Genomic DNA, 25,378 nt, shown 5'->3' with positions numbered 1-25,378 from the left:
TCCTTCCTTTCTGCTCTTTTGCTTCATTTTTCTCCGTTGTGGGACACAATCGGTCGATCAATAATACGGTGACACCTTGGGACATTTAACCTATTCAATTGATAAAACGACTTTTTATACATTTTAAAAGGCGTTTTGAGTTGAATTTGTTGACCACTCCAGGAAATCTCTGGGATTGAAAAACTAAAGAAAGAAGACAACAAGGAGGAAGAGAGGGAGGACGAGCAATAACAGCGGCGAAGGTGGCTCAGGTGTTTTCATTTCTTGCTCCTCCTTTGACCCTCAAACCTAGATGGACTACATGGACAGCGGCCTGAAGTACACCCCTACCCAGGTAAGAAGTGAAGTGCAGTGCAGTGCAGTACCGGTTCGGTTCCTCGTGTCCAATTATAAGAAAACTGACATTGAACTCACCTTTCGTATGACGTAATAAAGCATGAGGAGAACCTCCTTTCTGGGTCACTAATGACCCATTTTTAACTGCCTCTACAGTATGTACCTGAAATTAACACAGAACGCATAGATACGGCTTGTTGTCCACGAGCACACAAGTTCAACTTTGACCCCGAGCCAAGAATATCCTCATAATGATTGTCGATACAGAATTACAAAGTATATATGTTTTCAAAATGTATTCCGATAGCCTGTCTGGCATACGTAAAAAATGGATTAATGATTTAATGTGCAAATGTGGTGGTAACACAGACAGTTCTTGGGACTGTTTCAAGCACCCACTTGAGCACTGTTACTACTGTCCCATTAAAATTACATCACAATTTCGAGATTCCATCATTTCCACAATTTTCCTTAATTTAATATAAACTGTTATAGCTAAAGTCAATTTTTATATACAGGTGCGGTACTGGTCAAATTTTACCCATACCCACCTTTACAAAAGAATGCCATATTTAAATAATTTTAATTTTGTGTATTTTGGGTCACTTAAGGAAAAATCATCACATTTTAGATTTAATATTTCAGATATTTTTATCATCCGCCAAATGTCAAAACGGGTCGCGGTACAATAAACATTAAATATGTGCTCAAACGCTTTAGCAGCGTGTGACACTTGCGTTTTCAGTTTTCAGTGTTAAGAAAACTTAGCATTCATTTTAAATTTGTACTTACATTTCTTAGTTGTTTTTCTCTTCAGAGTATTTTTAACACTCCAACACAACCAATATTCAAATTTTAATACCGTCAAAAATATATAATAATATGACCTGATGCATGAAGTGGTGAATTTTCATTCAGCATCCTTCCAACTTTTTCTTACATTTTCATCTGGTTTTGAGAGCTGAATCATGATACCCATACCCCTCCCCACTTAACACTTAAAAGGACATTTTAACTTGTAATAAATCAGTGTGGATGTTTTCAAAGCCCTCCAGCCAGCCAGCGTCCCGGCTGCGATCAGTAACCATAGTGGAGGTTCAGATCCAAACCTGAATTCCTCCCGGTCGTCCGCCCTGTCGGGACTTGTTCCAAGAGTCCCTTTTGCTGTCTGTTAGAATCGGGATGCAGTTGCTCCAACGCCAGAATGCAGTAAAAAGAAAACCAAAACGACAAATTGGACATAGTTGATGTGAGGTGTTCATATCTTCTGTACAAAAGTGTGGCAATAGTCTAACTTTAGTTTCGAATTCTTGATTTGTGTTAGATTTTAATCTTTAAAGTGACCTCATTATTACTTAATGATAGATACGGTATGCTAGACTCTTCAAAGTTGATACTGCTTGACTTGCAAGACGTTCATAAAATTCCATTAGGAAATAATGTAAATAATAAGTTCTAACGTCCAGCTATGACCATCTTAAAATTGTATTTCATTAGCATAATAGCGTAATTGCTCAAGTGTTTTTTTTTTTTTAATGTTTTTGAAAAATGACAAAAGAACACAACAAATTAAAAAAAAAACAAGAGTCTGGTTGCCTCTATTCAAGCTTTGCGGGTAATCATGACCTGGTTAACTGACAGTCTACGCAAACATTTTTTAGCTAGCACATTTTGGGGGTTGTTGTTTTTTTTAATATTATGACAGTAAGTTACTAACCCTAAGGTCAACAATTTACCCTCCAGTAAATGTCTATGAAACGGAATGGCAAAGGAGCAGTTTGTTGGCAACATATGGTCTTTTCTAAAAGTAAGTTGTGGCAGATAAATGATTATGTAATCATTTATATCGTTCAGAATCATTATTGTACTGTGCGGCCAAGCGCTTTGCAATGTTGGCGTTATATATGATTTGACTTTGTCATTATTGCAGGATTATAATTTTTTTTCACTTTTTCAACTGAACTACTGAAATAAACTTCATTGATATTCCAAATTATTGAGCTGCTTCTGCGGTTAAAATAGTACAGTGGTGCCTTGAGTTTGGAGTAGTCGTCCGGGTAACTTTTTTGTTTATTTTTTATTCTTTTATTTTACTTTGAAGCACAAACTTCTGATGATCGTAGGATGGTGGCAGAGCATTCAATTCAACTGACATCATAATAAGCAGCAGTTTGTCAAATTATGACGAAATCGTCAAAAAAGAGGCTGGTTAATGTCACTCCGAGTTGACCTTTACTGTCAGACTAAAAATGAAACTAAATTACACGTCGTGTGCTTAAAACAAAGTCCGCTTAACTTAATGCTAACAAACAATGCCATATTGACATGCTAACGGTTAGCATTGATGGTTGTGGTGTTAGACCCCTTTTAAACAACTGATATTTTAACACAAGCAGTGGAGCAACATGTAGACAGATAACAAAACAATACTCACATACATATATTCTTTATCCTCTTCAAAAAAATACTATTTTTATGTATCTTACCAAGTCACTAAAAGTAGCAATAGAAAGAGGTTACTGTTTGTTCATTTGTGTCTGCTTGACTGTATTATCCTGCCTCCAAGTAGTCACACCAGAAGGAGCAGCACAATGAATTGGATTGCAGCATTAAATCACAATGCACAAACTGTTTAAATATTTACATTCTTTTTAATTGTTAGTACTGCCTTTTTAATAAGTTTTTTTTTTTGAGTGGTTGAGGGCATTTGAATTCAATGGTGAAAGATGATCTGTTTTCAGTTACAAGCGTGGTCACGGAATGAAAAAAATTGTATCACCACTGTATTTTCAAAGTGTTGGTATTGTATTTGTGTAAGATAGTGATGTGTTACGACACGTTGACTTCCGTTTTTGTTTTTGCCTAATCCTCAATTAAAAGTCGCCCCCGCTAGCAATGAATGTGCGGCTGGCAATGAATGTGTGGCTGGCTACTCACCAAGATTAGTGGCATAATGTTTAATCAACCAGATGGGGGCGTACAGTTTCATTGTCAATGTTTCAGCTTCAACATAAACATTATTGTTAAAAACATGTAAGCATGTTATAGACACGGCATGGCTCAGAGGTAGAGTGGTCGTTTCCCAACCCGGAGGGTTGTGGGTTCGATCCCCGGCCATGGTGACCATGTCGAAGTATCAAGCAAGATACTGAACCCCCAGTTGCTCCTGATGCTGCGTCATCAGTTGGTAGATGAGGTACAGTGTAAAGCGCTTTGAGTACCCAAGGTAGAAAAGCGCTATATAAGTGACAGCCCATTTACACTTGGATTGAGTTATAAATATTGGATCTTTATATTGTTTGGCAGCAGTTTGATAGTATAGGTCATTCAAGTGATTTGCTGGGCCCAAAGGCAAGCTTCCAGCCGCCCTTGTCGCACAATTGGGTCGTGTTGTCGTGCTCCTCAGCTGCACCGGTGGCTCGTTCCTAGCAGGTTTGACAGGATTTTACTAGGTGAAAGCTTCCTCCTCCTACCCCCGCTCCTCCTCTTCCTCTTTGCTCTATCTCACCTTCGAGAGGCAACAACAGTGAGTTGTAACTCACGCACAGAAGTTTGTATTTTATTTCATGACCACGCATTGAAACTTGTTCGCTATTGGTGTGAGTGTCACAAGGAAAGTGTGATTATTTCCTACTGATGTGGCTGCATCTGTTTCGAGAGGCTACATTTGTTGGTCACTACAGACAAAAACATTCCTTGAATACACAAGCAGAGACTTGCTGTCACTTATTTTCAGTTGATTACCTAGCATGGCTTGGAAGCTGCTTTTAAGTGGAAACACTCAAAAAAGCAAAAGCAAATCGTAGCTGTGATGTCTTACTCTATATGTAAACTAGTGTTACATCTGCAACACTAGCTAAGTGCTTGTGTATGTTAACATCTAAGTGCTTGTGTGTGTCTTCCAGGACAAAGAATGGGACACGACTGTTCAGTTCCTACCGGCGTCGGACAACAAGAAGCTGGAGAAGAAAAAAGGTCCAGGGAAGGTGGGAGCCGTGATCGGAGTGCTGATCTTGTCCGCTGTCATAGCGCTGATGACCGGCCTGCTGGTCTGGCACTTCCACTGTAAGTGTGCCCCACGTCTTTACATTCCAAGTTGGCCCGGTTCCGCTCAGTTATATTTTGTCAAGTTTAAGTTTAGTTTGAACTGGTTACAAATATTTGTTGTTTTTGTTCGCTCTGCATGTTGAACGTCAACATTGTTTGTACAGCACTGGGGGTCCTATATATGTGGTGGTAGTCGGGGTCTTAGTGGCTGGGTGCCGTGGGGGGAATTAGATGGCCGCTGGCGGTTGTGATGGCCAGGACTGGCTGGCCCGAAAATACACCGGCCGTTCGGGAAAATTCACATATTCTCTTAATTCCCGATGAGACCCGCCCCACCACCCCCCGTCTCCGTTTTCCAAAACAAAGCCAGGACTACCCAGCTGCAAATGTAAGGGTTCAAAGTATCTTAACATGCAAAAATGGCAGACCTGAGCCAAAGATAACAAATGTAATATGTACAATCATTTATTTTTTCTGTCTTGGAGATTCTGATAGATGTTCTGCTGTGTTTGGGGAACTAATGTTAAAAGCAAAAAAGAATAAACAGAAATAAAAATACACATCACAGAGAAAGTTCCTCGCTTTCTATTCCCTTCGCCCCTGGGGGTCCCCCAACGAGCTGCTTTTGATGAAGTGGCAGAAAGTTGTGCTCTTCTTCGTGTATTATTGATGTTCTTTTATGAAGGAGGCGTCAGCCTTGACACAGAGCAGTCTTGAGGGCTTTCAAGATGTATCCAGAAAGAAGAAAAAAAAAGTGACACTAAAACATCAAGGCTGCATTTTTATCTGAAAAGATGAAAATGTTGTCATTTTAGCTGTGTGCTTAGGCAAAATCGTACCTAAATTATTATTATTATTTTTTTTTTTTTTTAAATTCAAAAAACCTAACCTCCATCGGTTTGTTTCGCAGTCCGTAAAGATGTGCGCATCAAGAAAATGTACAGCGGCTCCATGCGCATCACCAACCAGGTGTTCGAGGACGCCTACGAGAACACCAACAGCTCCGAGTTCAAGGCGCTGGCCACACAGGTCAAGACGCAGGTACGCCCATGACGCCCATGATGATGACGTGGCTGCGTGTGTCTCCTCCTCCCCTCACGCTCGTCGTACACCTTTTGCAGCTCAAAACGCTCTACAGCAAGAGCCCGCAGCTGGCCAAATACTACGTTGGATCGACGGTTCAGGCTTTCAGGTACAACGTGTCTCAATGAACTAACTCACGACAAGTGCAAGCAGGAGAGTTTCAAGACAAGTACAAGACGGGCCATGAAGACCCGACCCCACAAAAAAAAAAGACATAAGCAAAAAAAGCACATTAAATAAGCAAATATTTGTATTAGATAATTGACATGAATAATGCATAGCTTCCAACATATCTGTTAGTAAGAGGCCCCATTAGAGAGAGTCCTGAATGCCAACGTCATTACAAGTTTACACACACAATACCAGCCCAAAGGTGGTGGAGACCATTTCACGTACTATTGAATGGGACGTCCAAACCTTTGGCTATTGAATTTTGTTTCACATCCGTGATTGAATCAAAACGCACCAGAAATGACAGATTTAGCACCAGAAACAGATCGGTGTATAGTGTGCTGTATGTACATTTTCTTGTTTGCTATTTGAAAGCAGATTATAACTTTGGCAGCCATGGTTTCCACAGCAAGCACACTTCAATCTTTTCCTGTGTGAACAATCACATTTTATTCACATATTTTTTTGTTTTTCTGGCAGTGAGGGCAGCGTAATCGCTTACTACATCTCAGAGTTCAGCGTTCCGAGTGGCCAGGAGGCGGCGGTGGACGGCGCCATGTCCACCATGGACAAACTGGTGGACAAAGAGCAGCGCAGCGTCTACAGGCCAGGCAACTCTCTGCTCCTGGAAGACGTCGTGTCCTCGGGTACGATGAGTCGCCAACAAAATGCACACAATTCCGTGATGTCGACCGGTGGATTAACTGTCACTGTTTACGTTTTACAGAACTTGATTCTCGATTGTTTTCTACGGAATTCACTAGTAAGTGATCTTCCTATTTGGTTACGAATCATTAGTTTTAATATTACCGGTCACAAAATATGTCTGGGAATTTTTGTTCAAATTTGCTAAAACCAATGTTTAATGGCATATTTTTTCCGTTGCATAAAAAAAAAAAATCAGGATGATATATTAACTGCACCCAAACAAATTGGTCCATAAGTGTCCCACATTTTATTGTATTTTGATATGTTATTATGCTATTATGGTATCAATCATTGCAAAGTAACATGGACTATTGTACTGTCTGGCGTCTCAGGATTCTTGAGGTTTTCCGAGCACACGAGGACCAACCAAATCGGCCAGATCAAGTCTCCCGGTTTCCCCGACAGCTCGTACCCTCCCAACAGTTTCATCCAGTGGCAGCTGCGGGCCGACCCCAGCTACATCATTAAACTGGACTTTGACACGATGAACCTGGAGGAGAACTGCAACAATGACTTTGTCAAGATCTACGACTCCCTGGTAGCCATCGAGGCCAACGTCTTGCAGGAGTGAGTCATTCTTGCAGAGCTTGAAAATGACAATGCGGTGTGTGGGGGACCCCTGCTGGTATTGTGACAAGCCTACACCTGCAAAATAGACGTCTTGTTCAGTGTTTCCAACCTTTAATGAGCCAAGTGAGGTACAGTATTTTACAATAGAAAAAAAATCAAAGCATAGCACCGAACTCAATCACAAAAAGTGGATATGCAGGCTTATTCTGTAATTTCTGCCATCAAGTAGAAAAGCCTTTACAATAATCCCTCGGTTATCGCGGTTAATGGGGACCAGAACCCCCCTGCGAAAGGTGAAAACCACCAAGTAGAGGTTGACACTATGATCATTTTTAATATTTTTTATTTCAGGGGGATTTATGCCTCTATTACGACAATTGCGAACCCCCCAACATAGTTTCCACCCTTCAACAAATTTAACTTTAAAATGCAAAATAAATAGTAAATACCAAGCTGCATTCTGTGAGAGGAATGTTTGCTGCAAGCCCGGCAGCGGATGATTACGACAGAATGCTGGTTAGTTTTAATTTTTATCTTAAAATTGGCTTACTTTAACTAGAATCCCGTGGTGCTTTTTAGCCAGATGTACAATCCTGGTGTATTAATGCACTTTTAAATCTTCATTGTTGTACAAAGCGAAAGAGTGTCATTACTTCTGCTCCTGGTGCTAGTGCTTCTTCTTCATTGTCTTCTTCGTTGCCTCCTTCTTCGTCGTCGTCTTCTCTCTTCTTTCAAGACGATTCTTTTAAGATGACGAAGAAGAAGCTCTGTCACCGGCAGTACTGTAATCATGGCAACTTTGGCTTTGCACAATAACATCAACAAGGACCTTTGGATAAAATGCAACGCGGGATTCTAGTTAAGGTAAGCTCTGTTTTAAGACAAAACTTGAAAAAACACTTTATTTGCCGAAGCTTCGTCGTCCTTATGCTTGTCGTTGGCTGAGCGCGCTCAGCTGACAACTTCTGAATACAGCAGTTTACTATCAGCTTGTCCGGCTTTCCTCTGACTAACTAAACAGCACATTTGAATAATGTTAAGAGTTATCGAAGAGAACGTTGCTCAAAAATGCCGTGCGATTATTAGCGTGGACGAGACACAACAAGGGAAATCCTGGTTGAGGCTGCGATGATGCGCAGCCAACCAGCTCACAGGATAAATCCACCCGTGCTCTCATTGATCGATCTCACGCCGGGAACCAATCACATGCCTTGTACTGCCCGTGGATATGTACAAAGCCTCCGATTCAACTCTCTCTTTGAAACAATACGTTTTTCCGCAATATGGCTGCCAATATGGCTGTATTTTTCCATTATTATTTCTTGATGAGTACTTTTTGAAAACCGGCAATACACTGAGGCCACGAAACTCAAACAGCAAAGTGGCGACTGATTACTGTAATTGTTTTGTCTCTTACTTTACATCACGAGCATATATAGCTAAACGAATAAACATTATCCGTAGAAAATAATTTTAGACGATTCGAGTTTTTTTTTCTTTTTCTTTTAAGGAACATTCCATTGTGTCTTTAGGATGTGCGGCTACTACTCACCCAGCGAGCCCCTGACCTTCCTGTCCTCTGGCAACGTGATGCTGGTCACCATGGCGACCAACGAAGCAAAGAACTACCCGGGCTTCCGAGCGCAAGTGTCGCAGGTGCGACGCAGCAGCACCAGTAGGAAGCCACACACAGACACAACACAATTGTGCAAGGATTCTTGGAGGTGAACGTTTGAGGTTGTCCTGTTTTTTTTTTAATTTATGTTTTCTTTTTTTTTTTTACAGGAACTACGTGTGGCGGCCAGCTGACAGGCGCAGTAGGCCATTTTACTTCCCCCAATTTCCCAAATTACTACCCACCTCGTACGTCCTGCCAGTGGACCATCCAGGTGAGCGGTGGACACAGCCACTGTGCTTCCCCTTGCCTACTTAAACAATTTCAATAGCTGTACATTACAGTAATCCCTCATTTATCGCGGTTAATGTGGACCAGAACCTCCCTGCGATAGGTAAAAAAAATGCGGAGTTGAGGTTGACCTATTATAATTATGTTAATTTTATATTATATTTTTTAGCTTTTATTTTGGGGGGATTTACACCTCTGTTACGCCGTTGCAAACACCCCGACAAGGTTCCCACCCTTCTAAATACTTATTATACAAAAAATGTAACTTTAAAAATGCAAACTGAAGAATAAATACCAAGCTGCAGGCTGTGAGAGGAACGTGAGCTTCAATCACGCCAGAGGACGATTACGACGGAACGTTCGCTAATACATTAAAGTTTTAATTTTTATCATAAAATTGACTTACCTTTAACTAGAATGCCGAGGTACATTTTATCCAAAGAGACAATCCTGCACTTTTAAATGCTTGTCGTCGTTGTTGTGCAAAGCGAAAGTGGCACTACTTTTGTTGTCGCTTCTTCATGGCCTCCTTCTTCTTTGTTGCCTCCGCTCACCGCAAGTAAGCATGGCTTAAGTTTCTCCTTGTACAACAACATCAATATAAGGTCCTTTGGATAAAATGCAACACTTGATTCTAGTTAAGGTAAGCTGTTTCAAGAGAAATTTAAGACAAAAATAACATTTTAACATTTTATTTGCCAATGTTTCATCGTCCTTGTGTTGAGCACGTCGTGATTGCCGGGAGGCTGAGCGCGCTCCGCTCACAACTTATGAACACATCTGTTTGCTATCCTCTTGTCCATCTTGACTCTGACGAACCGAACGGCACATTTGAATAACGTTATGAGTTTCCGAACAGAACGTTGTTCAAAAGTGCTGCTCGTTTGTTAGCCTGGACGAAACTAGCGAGAGGCTGCGATGATGCGCCATCATCAGCTCATGGGATAAATCCACTTGTGCTCTCGTTGGTTGATCTCACGAAGCCTCTGAGTCAACTCATCTCAAACCCACGATGTATTGAGGTCGTGAAACTCAAACCGCAAAGTGGCGAGGGATTACAGTATATGGTTGCATTCAAATGAGACCACCTCCAAAGTTAAACCATTACAATCCATTCCGTTATTCTGGTCTGCATCTGATTCCATAGGAAATCATGGAAAAATAAATAGTAAATTTCAATAGCAAACTGCTGCAATCATAAAAACTAAAACACTACAGTGAATGTTTTAGGTCAGTGATTCTCCAAGTGTGGTAGAGTTAACACAAGTGGTATGCAGGCTCCCTCTAGTGGTGTGTGGAAGAATCAATGGTCATTTTAAAAATTAATGTTCAGAAGTTTACTTGCAGTTTACAAGCTTGGCCTCACTAGTGCTCACAGTTAACGTGTAATATTTTTAAAGCATATTTGAAATCTATATTTTGATCCCTGCTGTGATGCTATATTGTGATTTTTTTTTTTTTTTTTTTTAAGTACTGTGCATGTCCTTCACACATACAACCTCTGTCCATCTCTCAGGTCCCTGCTGGAAAGTCGGTGAAGGTGACATTCAAAAGGTTCCTCATGTCTGAACCGGGCCAGGGCGGAAGCAAGGGCTGCCGCAAGGACTATGTGGAGGTCAATGGCAAGAAGTGAGTCCTGGTGCACATGAACAAAAAAAAGAACATCATTCGATCCCATCTGGTGCTTGTTGTGTTGTTTTTAGGTTTTGTGGAGATCAACCCGACAGCTCGCTCACGGAGACCAGCCGCACCAACAAAATGACTGTTCTGTTTTTCTCTGACGGATCCTACGTGGACATAGGCTTCAACGCCACATATGAGGCAGTCGACGTCGCCGACCGTAAGCAGCAATGGTTCTAGTTCCGGTCAGGGCTATTACAGTTAACGAAATAACTTCAACTATTAAATAGGCTTTTACTTGTATAGCGCTTTTCTTCCTTAGGTCCTCAAAGTGCTTTAACGCAGCATCAGGAGTAACTGGGGGTTCAGTATCTTGCTCAAGGACACTTTGACATGGTCACAAGGGTTGACGATTGAACCAAAAACCTTCGGGTTGGGTGATGACTACTCAACCACCTGATCCAGGCTGCCCTCAAAAATTATTAATTGGAAAATATATTATAAAATTGAGACTGCTTTAAAAAAAAAGACAATTAAGTGAAAGTACATTTTACATTTATAAAACATCCTATAACTATAGCAAAAATGTCCTTCGTTTTCATCTTTGTCAGTAAATTTCTTATATGACCTTTTGGGGTTGATTTCAAATATATTTATTTCGGTATTACTATGGCCCCACAGAAGGAAAAAGGTCAGTTGTTTGGTAATTGGAGGTCATTTTATTATGCAATACTTAGACTTGTGATTATTATTATTATTATTTTTTTTTTATCTTGCTCAAATCCACAAATCCTTTCTCTATCACTCTCTTTCTCTCTCACTCTCTGTTGAGATATGGATAGGTAAACTAAATGAAAATGAAGCTTTTTCCAAATAAATGACTAAAAAAAAAACACTCTAAAAACTCATGAAAACGAACTGAATTTAAAAAACAAGACAAAATTAAATAAACAACCTTGAAAAAATAATCGCATATTCAATCGCAATATTGAATGTAGAAAAAAAAATACAATTAGAATTTTCAAAATAGTTTAGCCCAGGGTTTTTACTAAGCAAGATTGTTTAACTTGCTTAACCCAAGTAATTTGTGCTTGAAATTTAGCAGAGACTCCATATGACTTTATTTTTGCCACAGTAACTTGCTTGAAACTTGAAATGTAAGACTTGAGGCATACTTATGAATTGCACATATGTTACTCTCTCCGTTCTCTGCCTGCTTCTGACAAATTGTGATTATTTATTGACGTTGCGATCCGCAGCTTGCCCGAAGCAATTCCAGTGCAAGAACCAGCGCTGCATCAAGTCAGAACTCAAGTGCGACGGCTGGAACGACTGCGGTGACATGAGCGACGAGTTGAACTGCAGTACGTCTTTTCTCCCTCTGGTGATGGTTTGCATTATCATCTCCATTTGTTATTATAATCACTTGTTTCCTCCTCCAGAGTGCAGCTCGAGTCACATCCACTGTAAGAACGGGCTGTGCAAGCCCAAATTCTGGGAGTGTGACAGCGTTGACGACTGCGGCGACAACACCGATGAGCAGAACTGTGGTACGACTTTGGATTTGTTATTTATCGCATAAATTTGACAACCCTGAAAGTCTTTTTTTTTTTTTTTTTTTTTTTTTTTTTTTTTAAATACCTAACTACCTAACCTAACTAGATTTTGACATTCATCGTATGAGGGTAGTAGATCAAAAAAATTACATTATTTAATATTTTCACAATCATAATTACTCTGTTTGGCTGGCAACCAATTCAAGGTGTACACCGCCTACCGTCCAAAGGTGGCTATGCTAGACTTTAATAAAAAATATATACACATATTGATACTTTATTCTTATATTCGTTTTTAAATTGTAAAATTACATTATTTGATATTTTCACAATCATAATTACTCCGTTTGGCTGGCAACCAATTCAAGGTGGACACCGCCTACCGTCCATAGGTGGCTAGGCTAGTGTTTAATACAAAATATATATACATATTGATACTTTATTTTTATATTCGTTTTTAAATTCTAAAATTACATTATTTAATATTTTCACAATCATAATTACTCTGTTTGGCTGGCAACCAATTCAAGGTGTACACCGCCTACCGTCCAAAGGTGGCTAGGCTAGACTTTAATACAAAATATATATACATATTGATACTTTATTTTTATATTTGTTTTTAAATTCTAAAATTACATTATTTAATGTTTTCACAATCATAATTACTCCGTTTGGCTGGCAACCAATTCAAGGTGTACACCGCCTACCGTCCAAAGGTGGCTAGGCTAGTCTCCAGTCCCCGCCACCATCGTGAGGATAAGTGGTTTAGATAATGAATGGCTGGACATTCATAATTAAATTGTATACATGAATTATTAAATCTTACAAATATTTGACTACTCTTTCAAGTTTGTGACTTTTTTCAATCCCCAAAAACACAACTTGATCATGTTTTTTGTCTCTACACTATATATGTTTATCATAACGTTCTGACTTCTTTTTTCCCCCAAACTAAGAAATGTTTCCATTTCTATGACATTTAAGGATATACCATTGTTAGCCTAAAGGCTTTATTGCCCAAGTCATTTTTCAACATTTTGGAAAACAAGAAGCACAACAAGTTCAACAAACAAGAGTCCAGTGGCCTTGATGCTGGTCACCTGGATAATTGAGAATCTGCAAAGACAAAAAAAGACGTAAAAATACACAGTGCAACTGTTTGCAGGCAAATCGATATCTTGTTACTACATCGGTTAATCAAAAATGATCGTCTATTCTCTCAATAAAGTGATAGTTATGCTTAATTGCCATTATGATTACGAAGGGTCCTTGGAAAAATATGGTCCCTGAACCCCAAAAGTTTGAAAACCTCTGAGCTAAAATGTGCTCTTGCTGTCCCGACAGGCACTTGTTCTACTGGACAGTTCACCTGCAAAAATGACAAATGTGTCTCAGAGAAGAGTCGCTGCGACGGGAGAGACGACTGCGGCGATGGTTCCGATGAGCTTGACTGTGGACGAGGTGAACTCCTTAACCCAACTTAAGGCCTAGATACCAAAGATGGGGGGGGGGGCTCGAGTCATATGACTTGACTAGAGTCAGACTCAAGTTGCTATTTTATAGTTTTAAATTTGCATTTGAACACAGTTTGCCTTTTTAGGAAGGAAAACAAGAAAGAAAGAGAAAAGGATTTTTTTGTTCATTCACGCCAACCAGGCAACCCGGTCAGCGTCACTTGTTGGTGTGATGTGGCAACGTAAACACAAACAGCGTCGGAGCAACTCCGAGGATGACTAATTTGAATTAATGGATTATTTTGTACGGCTGACCTGTTTTCTGAAGCTGACCCGTGATTGGTCATTACCTGAGCCCTGAGCAGTTGTGATGTCATTTTCAGTCGACAGAAGTGACAAAATGGCCGACCCCAGAGATGGCTAAAAACGGATGGATTAACTCTTATTCCACAAACGCAATATTTATCAGAATGCCTTGTTTCAACTAGTGGGCTTGAATAGAACATATCCTTGAAAAAAATATGTTTGGTTTAACTTCCCTCTTTAAAAAGAATGTTCACGTCAAGAGCGGCGCCGCAGTGACGTCACAAGACTGATTTAAAACGAGAGGGGATGGCTCACAGCAGTAGAGCAACCAGTGGAAAAACCTCCCTGTTACTTCCTGGTTGGCTGTGACGCAAGCACTTAGAAATATGGGCAAGCTTTCGCCCGGGCGGATTTGTCACGGAGCACCGCCCCGAGCCAACACCAGGAAAACTAAGTGCAGTGTAAAAAGGTCTCAAGTATTCACAACGTTAGCAGAGCTATGGATGTGCATTGTTTTAATGACATAAGTCAAGCCAAAGCTATATAGTGTTTGGTTTAGAAATTTTTTTTTATTTTTCCACCTTCTCATGACCAGCACTATGTAAGTTAATAAGAGGGAAAACGTTGTTGTTGTGCCAAGTTATCAAAAAGGGTCTGTGTGCTTATAATTGAAATAGAAAATCATACTTACGTTGTACATGAGTACATTTCAGAGTCTGTATTTTTTTCATTTTTACTTCAGTACAGGATATAAATCAGTATATCTACTCTTTACAGAGTCTTTTTTTCCTCATATGTTACTGATGAACTCTTACATCACTGTAATTGTAATGTTTGCTTCTTTGATGTGTGTGTGTAGGTTCTGGTTCTGGTTCTGGTTCTGTGGTGTGCACTGATCTCACTTTCAAATGCAAGAACAACAAATGCATCAGCAAAGTCAACCCCGAATGTGACGACACCCAAGACTGCGAGGACGGTTCGGACGAGGACAACTGTGGTATGTACTGTATGTGTCTGGGTGCGTGTGTTTAGTTTCATTTTGTGTGTGGGGGTGTGTTTTGGGGAATATTTATTTTGTGTGCACGTATAGCTTGTTTGTTTGTATGTATGCACGGTATGGGTTTTTGTGTGGGTGTGTTCTTGTGTTTGTGTTATTTTGTTTTCGCTCTGCATTTTTGTTTTTTGTTTGCACGTGCGTTTGTTTGACGAGTCTGCGTTGGCTCGGCAGATTGCGGGCGCAGCAAGTTCAAGACGTCACGTATCGTCGGCGGTCAGGACGCGGTGGCGGGCGAGTACCCGTGGCAAGTCAGCTTGCATGTCAAGCGTTACGGACACGTGTGTGGTGCCAGCCTTATCAGCCCCCGCTGGCTGGTCACCGCCGCCCACTGCGTACAAGACGACGGCAGGACCAGGTAGAGTTCACCTTTGCGATCTTCCTCGACGTCGGGGGGTGGGCAAACAGATTATATGAAGGAGCCGCGCATACATTGTCTACTCCTGCTGTACGCCATCTTCTAACAGTCAAAGAAAATGTTCAACAAAACAGGTTTTCCCAACCGGGCACTTGGGAGGCGTATATGGGCCTCCACTCGCAGCGCAACATCAGCAGGACAGTGATGAAGAGGAACTTGAAGAGGATCATTCCACACCCCAACTACAACGATTACACCTTTGACAACGACATCGCCCTGATGGAGTTGGACACTCCCGTGGCGTACAGCGACTACATCCAGCCCATATGCCTGCCCGCCGCGCAGCACTACTTCCCCATCGGCAGCGTCGTCTGGATCACCGGCTGGGGTGCCACTCGGGAGGGAGGTGAGATTCCCTGCAAAACGCTAACAGCAACCACTTTGGCAAGTCGTGTAATCGAGAATTAAGTCAGTGTGCGTTGGCTTTTTCTTTACCTCACACATAAAATAACATGGGTCTTAATTATAATAAAGTGGTACCTCATCTTTCAAGTCTAAAATCACCTTTGTAATATGTTCCCCCATTAATTTCTTGGAAAACCCTTGATGAACTACCAACAAGCATTTTCTACAAAAAGAAAAAGGTGTTCGATCCCTACCAAAAAAAACAAACAACGTTTTAAATATTTTTTTAAATGCTGAAAAAAAAATCTGCAAAGATGTGTGTTCAACATTTTATGACCCAATCTCAAATGTGTCTTCCTGTGTGTATCGTTCAGGATTCGCAGCAACAGTGTTGCAAAAAGCGCAGGTGCGCTCTATCAACCACACGGTGTGTGACTCTCTGATGGGCGGTCAGCTGACCTCAAGGATGATGTGCGCCGGCGTTCTGAGTGGAGGAGTCGACGCTTGTCAGGTAAATTCCTGTCTTTTATATCTTATGTAGTTTGGGTACAGACATACCCATTATAGGACTCCAGACTAACTTTTTCATTATATTTGTCTTATGTTGTAATGTCTTACCGGTAATATGTAAATAACATTTTTAAAGAATTGAAACCCAATTGTTAGATTATTGCCAATTTTAAAAGAGCTAATATTGGCCAGTTAAATCAGAAAGAAGATTAATGCATTTGGGCCTAATTTCAACTATGGGAGTAAAATAAAAAATGTAAGTATGTGTTTAACTTAGTGACTCCCCTCTAAGAGGTTCTATATACATAACATGTACTGTGTGTTGGTCTGTGTCAGGGGGACTCTGGCGGGCCGCTCTCCATTCAATCCGGCAGCCGCATGTTCCTGGGCGGCGTGGTCAGCTGGGGTGACGGCTGCGCCCGCCGGAACAAGCCGGGCATCTACACGACGGTCACCCAATTTCGCGGCTGGATCAAAGAGAAGACGGGTGTGTAGAACAAAAAAGGCGGCACGATGGGCCGTGCACATGAACATGGACTGAGACACACAGAGACTGCAGTGTGGATTGTTGATTTCCATTAGAAGAAGCACCACCACATGCTTCCAGAGCAAGTGCAGCACTGTTCCGTGTCCACTGTGATTTTTTTTTTTTTTTTATCGTCGGCTTGAGAAATTGTATATATGTTGTATTTCCTGTGTTTTCTTTTGATGTTTTAGCATATTTGGATTGAGAACACACACACACATACAAACAGGTTATAAATATATTGTTGAACTCATGAATGTTCATCCCTTGGTTTCATTGCAACTGTCTTTTTTTGTGGTTTTATTTCCTCACAAATGTCAACAACTGTAAAATCAATTCATCCTACCTCCAGACAGTGTATCCCAGAATGACATACTCGCTCTTTGACTCCATTACTCATATATCTTGTTTTGATTTTGTTTATGCACATAGAGATATATACAAGTCAAATTATTTAAATTCATTTGGGGGGAAAAAACGTTAAAATGTAGATAAATGGTCAGTCAGCTAACAGTGAGAAAACAGCCAAGGAGAGAGTACAGTAGATTTTTATCCGGAGACACTAGGAATCTTGAGTCACCAGACGTCCCTGAATACAACATCGTTGCTTTTTCATAAATACTTTATGCGCTGTTTATTTTGGCAGCAATATCTACAGCACATAAAATATTTGTATGTTTTTTTTTAATTAGCTCAATGCAGTCGTAATACAAACACGACCATTTTACTTCACTGTATGTGAATGTTTTTATAACAGATGTTTTAAATAAAATATTTCTAATATACTGGTACCTGTTTGTATTTATTTTTAGAGATACTAAATTCATTCTCTGAGTAATGACTGGAGGAAAGACATCGCAGAAGTAACAATTAATATAAATGGTAAATAGTTAATATTTGTATGAAAAACTTCAAGGTAAAAATACATTACAAAACGAATAAAAACAATATAGGGTCCTTGCAGCATTCGCAAGAAACATCGCTTTGGGACCGTCATTCAAATTGTGTAGTTTTCCCCACACTGACGGTAGTGTACCTTTACCTTCCATTTTATTTTGTTACGGTACATTGTCATACCTGTCAACCCAGGGCTGTAGGGGTAGGCGATACTGGGATTTTTGGTATCGATCCGATACCAAGTAAATACAGTGTAGTATCAGCCAATACCGATACCTTTTTCTTGGAAATGTTATGATCCCTTTGAGTTTGTATATTATATTTAATATAATATACCTATCTATATTATATATCTATATCTATATATGTATATATATATATATATGTATAATATATAATGTATATATAAATATATAAAATGTTTTATTTTTTATTAAACAACTACAATGCAAACGTTAACAATATAAAAAAATAAACTACTTCTGCTACAATAACTGTTTCAGAACAAAAGTCAAGAGGGTCAAACCAAAAAAAGCAGCAATGTAACGAAAATACAAATATAACAATGTCAAGTTGACAACTATAATACCTTCCATTGCACAATATTTTGAAAATAAAGTCAGAAAGTGCAAATACAGTAAACATCATCATCATCATCTCCCACACCGCTTATCCTGTACAGGGTCACGGGGAGGTTCTGGAGCCTATCACAGCTGATTATAGGAGAAAGGCAAACTCCACTCTGAACTGATCACCAGCCAGTCGCAGGGCATACACACAGACACAGTCACTGAGTGGGAACCGATCCCATCCTGCCCGCACACAAGTCAGGCGAGTGTACCACTACACCATAGAGTAAACAATACAATGTAAAAACCTTTAACACTACAAAAAATAAAATACTACAACTATTGTTGATTTTTTGAAGTGGCGCTATGATTGAAGTATCAATCCTAAGACAATAGTATCGATCCGATCCACGTACTTAATATCAATATTTGTGTCGATCCGGCCACCCCTACCGGGCTCTGCTGAATCTTACAAAAGTTGTAATTTGCTCATATATTTCTGTATATAATCTTACACAGTATCTATATATAATCTTACACACTATCTATCTTAAAGGGGGGGGGAGCTTTGCTTGTGAAAGTCGACCGAAGTTTGCAGTCGTAATCGCTAACGGACGCTCCGTATTAGAGCCGAAATGGGCAAGACGAGTTTTTTCCCGTACAAAAATTGTAATTCAGCGTACACAATTTTAAATACGGGGGGAACGTATAAGTTGACAGGTATGCATTATTATTATTTTTTTTGTATATGATAGAGTCGTGAGTCGTTTTTCCACGGAAGTAATTTAAGACAGAGTTTTTTACGACGCTGTTCTCTGCCGGACTGGTTGAGGACCGGACCGGATGTTGGTTCGATTGTAATTTTCTTCCGTGTAAATTCAAAACAAGGTAGACTTCATCCGCTGTAAGTATTTGATGATTTCGCGGTTGCTGTTAAAATATATTCAATTTAAATGTTAAAATGACTTAGCGGACGCGTTTGCTTCCGCCAGATGTGTTTAAAATAGAGAGGAGCTTGTTTTTTTTTAGTGTAGTTTCTCATGTGGTGTTGAAGCGTAGCGACTTTGTTTCATGTCAGTCGGTCAGTTTAAATCAGAATAACAAAACAGTGTGTTCATTGTGGTCCTTGGTTGAAGTATTACAGGAAAAAATCCACTATAACAAAATGGTCATTTATGACATAACGACAAATGTACCAAGTGCAGGGATCCAAGGGTGCATTGGTGGGAAGGAAGGGATCTAAAGAGGGACCATGGATGTAGATGGGAGGTCCCACAATCGGACATGGGATTGGGACAGTCCACACTGCCGGGCCCAGCTGGACGAGATTTTCTTCCGTCAGAACGACTACATCCAAGCCGGCAGCCAGGAACACAAAGACTTCTGGGCCTTTTTTGACCGCTTCCAGAGGTTCAAGCTAAAGAAGGACATGTGTGGACCCGGTCCGAGCTGTGATGAGGACAGAGACGGGAGCCAAACGGGGTCTTTGGATCTCCCTGAGGAGTATGACGCCCGGTACCGCATCAATGTGTCTCTGGTGACCAGAGACATAGAGGAGCATCTCGGACGATCCCACCGAAACCACAGCAGGCGGGACTCTTCGGGTCCGAACTCTCATGTGATCTCCGATTTTCGTCTGTCCTTGTTGCACTACCTGGACTTCAGCCAGCGGCAGAGCTTCGGAAAGCTGGCCAAGCTGCAGCGCGAGCAGAAGAACCTGCCCATCTTCCAGTACAGAGAGCGCATCGTGGACCTGGTCAGACGCCACCCGGTGGTCGTGGTGGCAGGAGACACCGGCTGTGGCAAGTCCACTCAGGTGCCCCAGTATCTCCTCTCGGCCGGGTTCACCCAGATTGCCTGCACCCAGCCCCGACGTATCGCCTGCATCTCCTTGGCCAAGAGGGTCAGCTTTGAGAGTCTCAACCAGTATGGCTCTAAGGTTTGTGTTTTTACATCTTTAACACACACTGTTCAGGTTTAAATGAAAAAAAAATCTTGTAGATGCTTCCAAGTGGCAATAGATCCAATGGCATCAATACTTAACAAACTCTGCTATGCCATTTGACCAAGGAAGAGCGATTGAGAAAACGGTAAATCAATCAATCAATCACATTTTATTTATATAGCACTTTTCATACATAAAAATGCAACTCAAAGTGCTTTAAAACATTCAAAGCAAAACATAGAATTATCTTCAATCAAAAGAAAAAAATGGCTTGAAAGATTATTTTAGTTATCAACACACGGTCGTGTTTCCACAGGTGGGCTACCAGATCCGCTTCGAGACCACGCGCACCACCGCCACCAAGCTCATCTTCCTGACCGAGGGTCTCCTGCTGAGGCAGATCCAGCAGGACAAGACGCTGGAGCAGTACCAGGTGCTGATCGTGGACGAGGTGCACGAGCGCCACCTGCACGGCGACTTCCTGCTGGGCGTGCTGCGCTCGCTGCTGGCCGATCGACCCGCCGACCTGCGGCTCATCCTCATGTCGGCCACCATCAACATCAAGCTATTCTCCGATTATTTTGGCGGCGCTCCTGTGCTGCAGGTGCCGGGCAGGCTCTTCCCCATACAGGTAAACCTACATGCACAAGAAAATGTATCCAGCCCTAAATTTTCAGGCATTGCTTCCGTTCGCAAACAGCCAAAACATCCACGCGGAACTCTCAGTTGTGCGTTCTTTCAACCAGCATGAGCGTCATTTGCTCCAGATGCATATCTTTTGTTTGTTTTTTTTCTCTCTGTAAATTAGCCCTCCTCCTGGCTCCCACGAAAGTGAAAAGTGCATGAATAATTCCTTTAGGTGATCTATCAGCCCATTCCCCCCGAAGAGCAGGCGTCGTCCCGCACAGAGAAGCTGGAGCCGCGGCCGTACCTGCGCATCCTGCAGGGCATAGACCAGCGCTACCCGCCGGAGGAGCGCGGCGACCTGCTGGTCTTCCTGAGCGGCGTGGCCGAGATCGGCGCCATCCAGGAGGCGTGTCAGGTGTACGCCACGCACACGCGGCGCTGGATCGTGTTGCCACTGCACAGCACGCTCTCACTGGCTCAGCAGGACAAGGTACCCACACCATTTTGAAGCCATATAACGGACTTATTAACTGTGCCTTACCGGTATGGAATTTTTTAGGGCGGTGCCGATTACAATGTTTGGCAGAATAAAATTCGGAATAATCGGCCGATTAATTAAAAAAAAAATCTACAATTAATATTTGTCAAAAACAGTCAATTTTTGATGGTTTTAAAAGTGCTAATTTCAGCCAGTTAAATCATCTGTCCGATTGATCGGACAAGCCCTATTTATTATCCATTACAGTAGTACCTCCACCAACTTAGCAGTTTTTCGCGATACGAGCCATCGCTGACCGATTGTTATCATTTTGTTCCCCTTTTGTAGCACGAAATTATTTAAGTAACAATTACACTTGAGACTCTCCACCATTAGATAGCAACAGCAAACGTCACACCAAGCTGCAGTTTGGCAGATAGCCAACAGTTCTTGCTTGCTTGAATCAGTTTGTTGTTCTCCTATACTGTAAAAATAAACATATAAAAGAGAATTGTACGCTGCGTATTCTACTAAAGCATATAACTTTGTTCTAGCGACGTCCACAAGCTTAATTCTTATACACAATGCAAAACAGAGGTTTATCTTTTTTTTTTCAAGATTGTTGTGGTTTAAAAATGTATATAATTTTTTTTCAGTGCCTTTTATTATGAGCACCAATCATATGTAGCTTGTCAATTGTATGTTTTCTTCGTCTGTGTATGAAATCTGATGCATTTTATTTCGTACGCTGTGTATTATTTTGCCCTCTGGTGGCCAATGTGCGCACAATAGAAGGAGCAGCTCATTGTCCGCTGAATTGAAGTATGAAATCATGATGCACAAACCATTTAATTCTTTACTCTGTATTTACCTATGTTATTTCTGTATGTTTTAGTCAGTACAATACTTTAGAGTGCTTTAGTTCATTTTATTTGACCTTGTGTTATTGGTGTAGGTGTTTGACATAGCACCACCCGGTGTGAGGAAGTGCATCATCTCCACCAACATCGCAGAGACCTCGGTCACCATAGATGGCGTACGCTTTGTCGTCGACTCAGGTAGGCTGAAGTGGGAAAAGACTCTTGTATTAGACGTACTGATACTACCTAGGGCTCATACTTAAGTAGAAATAAGATAAATTAGAAAAAAAATTAATGAAAAAGTCCAGACTCTGAAATGTACTTTCTCACAAAAATGAATTTTACTGTACATTAAATACAATATCTGTTAATTTATTATTATCATTAATTTATGATCCTCAATAATTTTTTTGCCGTTCAATACTGTACACAGTTAATTTAGAAATATGAAATTATTATTTGTGATGATTATTTTGCTCAGGCAAGGTGAAGGAGATGAGTTTCGACCCCAAGGCTAAGATGCAGCGGCTTCAGGAGTTCTGGATCAGCCGAGCCAGCTCGGAGCAGAGGAAGGGCCGCGCCGGTCGCACGGGTCCTGGCGTGTGCTACCGCCTCTATGCCGAGTCCGACTACGATGCCTTCGCCTCCTACCCCGTGCCTGAAATCCACCGGGTGGCACTGGACTCCCTGGTTCTTCAGGTGTGCAACATATTGCAACTGCAAATTGCAGGAAAAAAACGAAACAAACAAATTGAATCTAATGTATTAATTAATTTAATCAAATCTGTAAGCCGATTTATTTTGAAGGGTAATGGTGTAAGAGGAGTCTGAAATGGTGTTAAAGTGTTTTGGAATTGGCCTTTGTGGCATTACGTTCCAGACCATCCATGTAATAAGTGAAATTTGCGATATATAAATATCCTATTTAAGTACTTCCATGGCATGTTTTTATAGCACTTACAGTACTTATTTTTGAAGGTCTTTAGACACACTTATAGAGTAATACAAACATTTAATGTCCAATATATTGAGAGAAAGCCAGAGCAATGCATAAGACAAAAACATTGTGCACTATTAGTGTGCCGATCCCTCTGTGTTTACAGTAAACTAATTTAAAAAATATTTCCAAACTAACAGTCACAATACATCAATAATCATCATGCCCAACATCATAAAAAGAACCTAGTCGTCGCCTTATGTAGGCATAAAAAGCAGGATTCAGGAGGATTTAATGTTAAATATTGTTCAGCAAAAACTAGCTAAGCTTAAAATGAGCCTACTTCCTGTTTTCACAATTCTTTCAAATTTACAGTGTCAAACTAAATAGTAGGCCACCATCCAGTGGCCAACAGTGGGATTACACCCAAAATAAACAGGTAGCAGAACAAAACGAGTTCTAAACTGTACAAACACAACCTGCGAACAGAGCTGGGCACTTGACCCTTTTTTGCCCGTCCGGCCGCAACCCTCCACCCTTGACCTGGGTACCCTTCCGGCCGCGACCCCCCGGCCATATTCATAAACATTGTCGGCCCCCGCCCCGTTCCGACCAACACCTAACCAACCTCCACCCCAAAAGAGGGTCCGACCGGTCCGGCCCAGGGACGGACTGCCCAGCTCTGTCTGCGAAATAGCAGGACTGCAAGCCCGGAACCCGCGATGGAGGGGGGTTTGCAGTATATTTATCATATGAACTATTGATATTGTTAATAATAAAAATATTTTGGGTTGGGCTTTTGTGAGCAAACTGCAAATACAATAGGTGATAGGTGATGGTTTCACTGTACTTCCTGTTTATTCCGAGTCTGGCTGACTGCATATGTTTCCCCTGCAGATGAAGAGCATGGGACTCGGTGATCCACTTTCATTTGTCTTCATCGATCCTCCGCCGGCTGCCAGCATCCAGACCGCCATTACCTACCTCAAGGAGCAGGGGGCGCTGGATCACCGGTGCGAGCTGACCACCATCGGAAGTGTGCTGGCCCAGCTTCCTGTAGACGTTGTAATCGGTAAAGACATTTCTGTTTGGAAATAAAAATAAAAAAATACACATTAAAAAAAAAAAAGCTTAGATTAGTAGTTTAAACTGCAAATACATCTTATGGCATCTTAGGGCGGTACAGAAAGAGTGCAGTGAACCCCGAAATTAGCCTATTCGCATTTAACCGTAGTTGGACTTTAATTTTTGTAGTGTTTGTGCCTTGGTGAGTAGGGTCCTGTAAATTGGTGGGGGTTCACTGTACAGTAATCAATATCCTCTGCACGCGCGGCGGAAACACCATTTTGTGTGTGTGTCTGTGTGTGCGGGTGGGGGTGGGTGTGCGCGTGTGCGTGTGTGTTCCCCCAGGCAAAATGTTGGTGCTGGGCTCCTTGTTCAATCTGGTGGAGCCCATGCTGACGGTGGCCGCCGCACTCAGTGTGCAGTCGCCGTTCCTGCGCAGCTCACAGCACAACCCCGACTGCGCAACCGCCCGCCAGCCGCTGCACTGCAACCAGGGGGACCCCTTCACACTGCTCAACACCTTCAACGCCTGGATGCAGGTCAGTGTCGTCTGGAAGCCGTTAGTGTGTGCCTAATGAAGTGGCCGGCAAGTACAGATTGTGATTTTCACATGACTTAGTGCAGCGCCTCATGTCACCGGTGTGGTCCGCAGGCCTAATGAATTGTCCCGTGATTCTGCGTTTTGTTTTGGATGTCCACAGGTCAAGGGTGAGAGAGGCGGCGCTTCCAGGAAGTGGTGCCGTCGGCGAGGCCTGGAGGAGCAGCGTCTCTACGAGATGGTCAATCTGCGCAGACAATTTAAGGTAAGTGTTGTCATGGACTCCACTGCCATGAAAATATGCATGTATTTGCTTAGTTGTTTTAACACGGTAATATTGGTGAGCATGAGCTACCCATATAAGGGCAAACCTTTGCATCTTAATTGGATTTGAGTTTCGACTTTCACTTAGCTTCTTCAAAACCGTCAGTTATTTTGGTCTGTGGGTGGACTTGAAGTGCTCAAGTGCTGTTGAACTATGCAGCAGGACAATGAGCCCAAACACACCAAACATGGTTGACTTGGATTTTGAGCCCATGTTTGGTGTGTTTGGGCTCATTGTCGTTCTGCATAGTTCAACAGCACTTGAGCTTGAGAGCACAAACTGATGGCCGGACTTGCGCCTTCAGGTTTTTCTAGTGTTCATCCAGGTCCTGCAGGAGTTAAACAACCCCAGAACATCACACTGCCGGCACGCTATTTGGCCGTTGGTGTGATATTCTTTTTATCAAATGTGGTGCCATTTTTACAGGTTATGTAACAGGCCACACACTTTAGAATAAAACTTTTTTCACATTAGTCCACTGAAAATATTTTTCCAACCGTTTTCAATCATCAAGCTTTTTTGCTGCA

General features: G+C 41.5%; 2 protein-coding genes across 6 annotated transcripts in view; both read left to right on the top strand.

Annotated features, from left to right (window-relative positions):
- The window catches only part of st14a (ST14 transmembrane serine protease matriptase a), a 17,885-nt gene extending 492 nt beyond the window's left edge, over positions 1 to 17,393 (top strand). For 2 of the 3 annotated variants that reach the window (XM_086036231.1, XM_086036232.1), the window contains exons 2-20: positions 163 to 334; positions 4,242 to 4,401; positions 5,294 to 5,424; positions 5,505 to 5,575; positions 6,118 to 6,284; positions 6,365 to 6,400; positions 6,678 to 6,912; positions 8,448 to 8,590; positions 8,701 to 8,804; positions 10,338 to 10,450; positions 10,525 to 10,661; positions 11,701 to 11,805; positions 11,884 to 11,991; positions 13,342 to 13,458; positions 14,617 to 14,754; positions 14,986 to 15,169; positions 15,304 to 15,575; positions 15,949 to 16,085; positions 16,421 to 17,393. In XM_086036231.1, the coding sequence (XP_085892357.1) occupies positions 293 to 334; positions 4,242 to 4,401; positions 5,294 to 5,424; positions 5,505 to 5,575; positions 6,118 to 6,284; positions 6,365 to 6,400; positions 6,678 to 6,912; positions 8,448 to 8,590; positions 8,701 to 8,804; positions 10,338 to 10,450; positions 10,525 to 10,661; positions 11,701 to 11,805; positions 11,884 to 11,991; positions 13,342 to 13,458; positions 14,617 to 14,754; positions 14,986 to 15,169; positions 15,304 to 15,575; positions 15,949 to 16,085; positions 16,421 to 16,579 (2,559 nt within the window). In that variant the 5' untranslated portion in view covers positions 163 to 292 and the 3' untranslated portion in view covers positions 16,580 to 17,393. Of the gene's footprint in view, positions 335 to 4,241; positions 4,402 to 5,293; positions 5,425 to 5,504; positions 5,576 to 6,117; positions 6,285 to 6,364; positions 6,401 to 6,677; positions 6,913 to 8,447; positions 8,591 to 8,700; positions 8,805 to 10,337; positions 10,451 to 10,524; positions 10,662 to 11,700; positions 11,806 to 11,883; positions 11,992 to 13,341; positions 13,459 to 14,616; positions 14,755 to 14,985; positions 15,170 to 15,303; positions 15,576 to 15,948; positions 16,086 to 16,420 lie in introns of all 3 variants that reach the window. The other variant, XM_086036230.1, reaches the window with a different exon arrangement.
- Positions 17,394 to 18,902: 1,509 nt separating this feature from the next.
- Positions 18,903 to 25,378, top strand: part of dhx34 (DEAH (Asp-Glu-Ala-His) box polypeptide 34) — a 13,594-nt gene continuing 7,118 nt past the window's right edge. For 2 of the 3 annotated variants that reach the window (XM_086036229.1, XM_086036227.1), the window contains exons 1-8: positions 18,903 to 20,015; positions 20,338 to 20,652; positions 20,881 to 21,138; positions 22,082 to 22,184; positions 22,468 to 22,685; positions 23,821 to 23,995; positions 24,334 to 24,527; positions 24,690 to 24,791. In XM_086036229.1, the coding sequence (XP_085892355.1) occupies positions 19,329 to 20,015; positions 20,338 to 20,652; positions 20,881 to 21,138; positions 22,082 to 22,184; positions 22,468 to 22,685; positions 23,821 to 23,995; positions 24,334 to 24,527; positions 24,690 to 24,791 (2,052 nt within the window). In that variant the 5' untranslated portion in view covers positions 18,903 to 19,328. The remainder of the gene's footprint in view (positions 20,016 to 20,337; positions 20,653 to 20,880; positions 21,139 to 22,081; positions 22,185 to 22,467; positions 22,686 to 23,820; positions 23,996 to 24,333; positions 24,528 to 24,689; positions 24,792 to 25,378) is intronic. The other variant, XM_086036228.1, reaches the window with a different exon arrangement.

This window comes from Filicampus tigris, chromosome 7 (assembly GCF_054856515.1).
Source record: "Filicampus tigris isolate MCC_2025a chromosome 7, RoL_Ftig_1.0, whole genome shotgun sequence".
Taxonomy (NCBI): Eukaryota; Metazoa; Chordata; class Actinopteri; order Syngnathiformes; family Syngnathidae; genus Filicampus; species Filicampus tigris.
The sequence above is the reverse complement of the archived record's forward strand: the minus strand, read 5'-3'. Positions and strand labels throughout refer to the sequence as shown.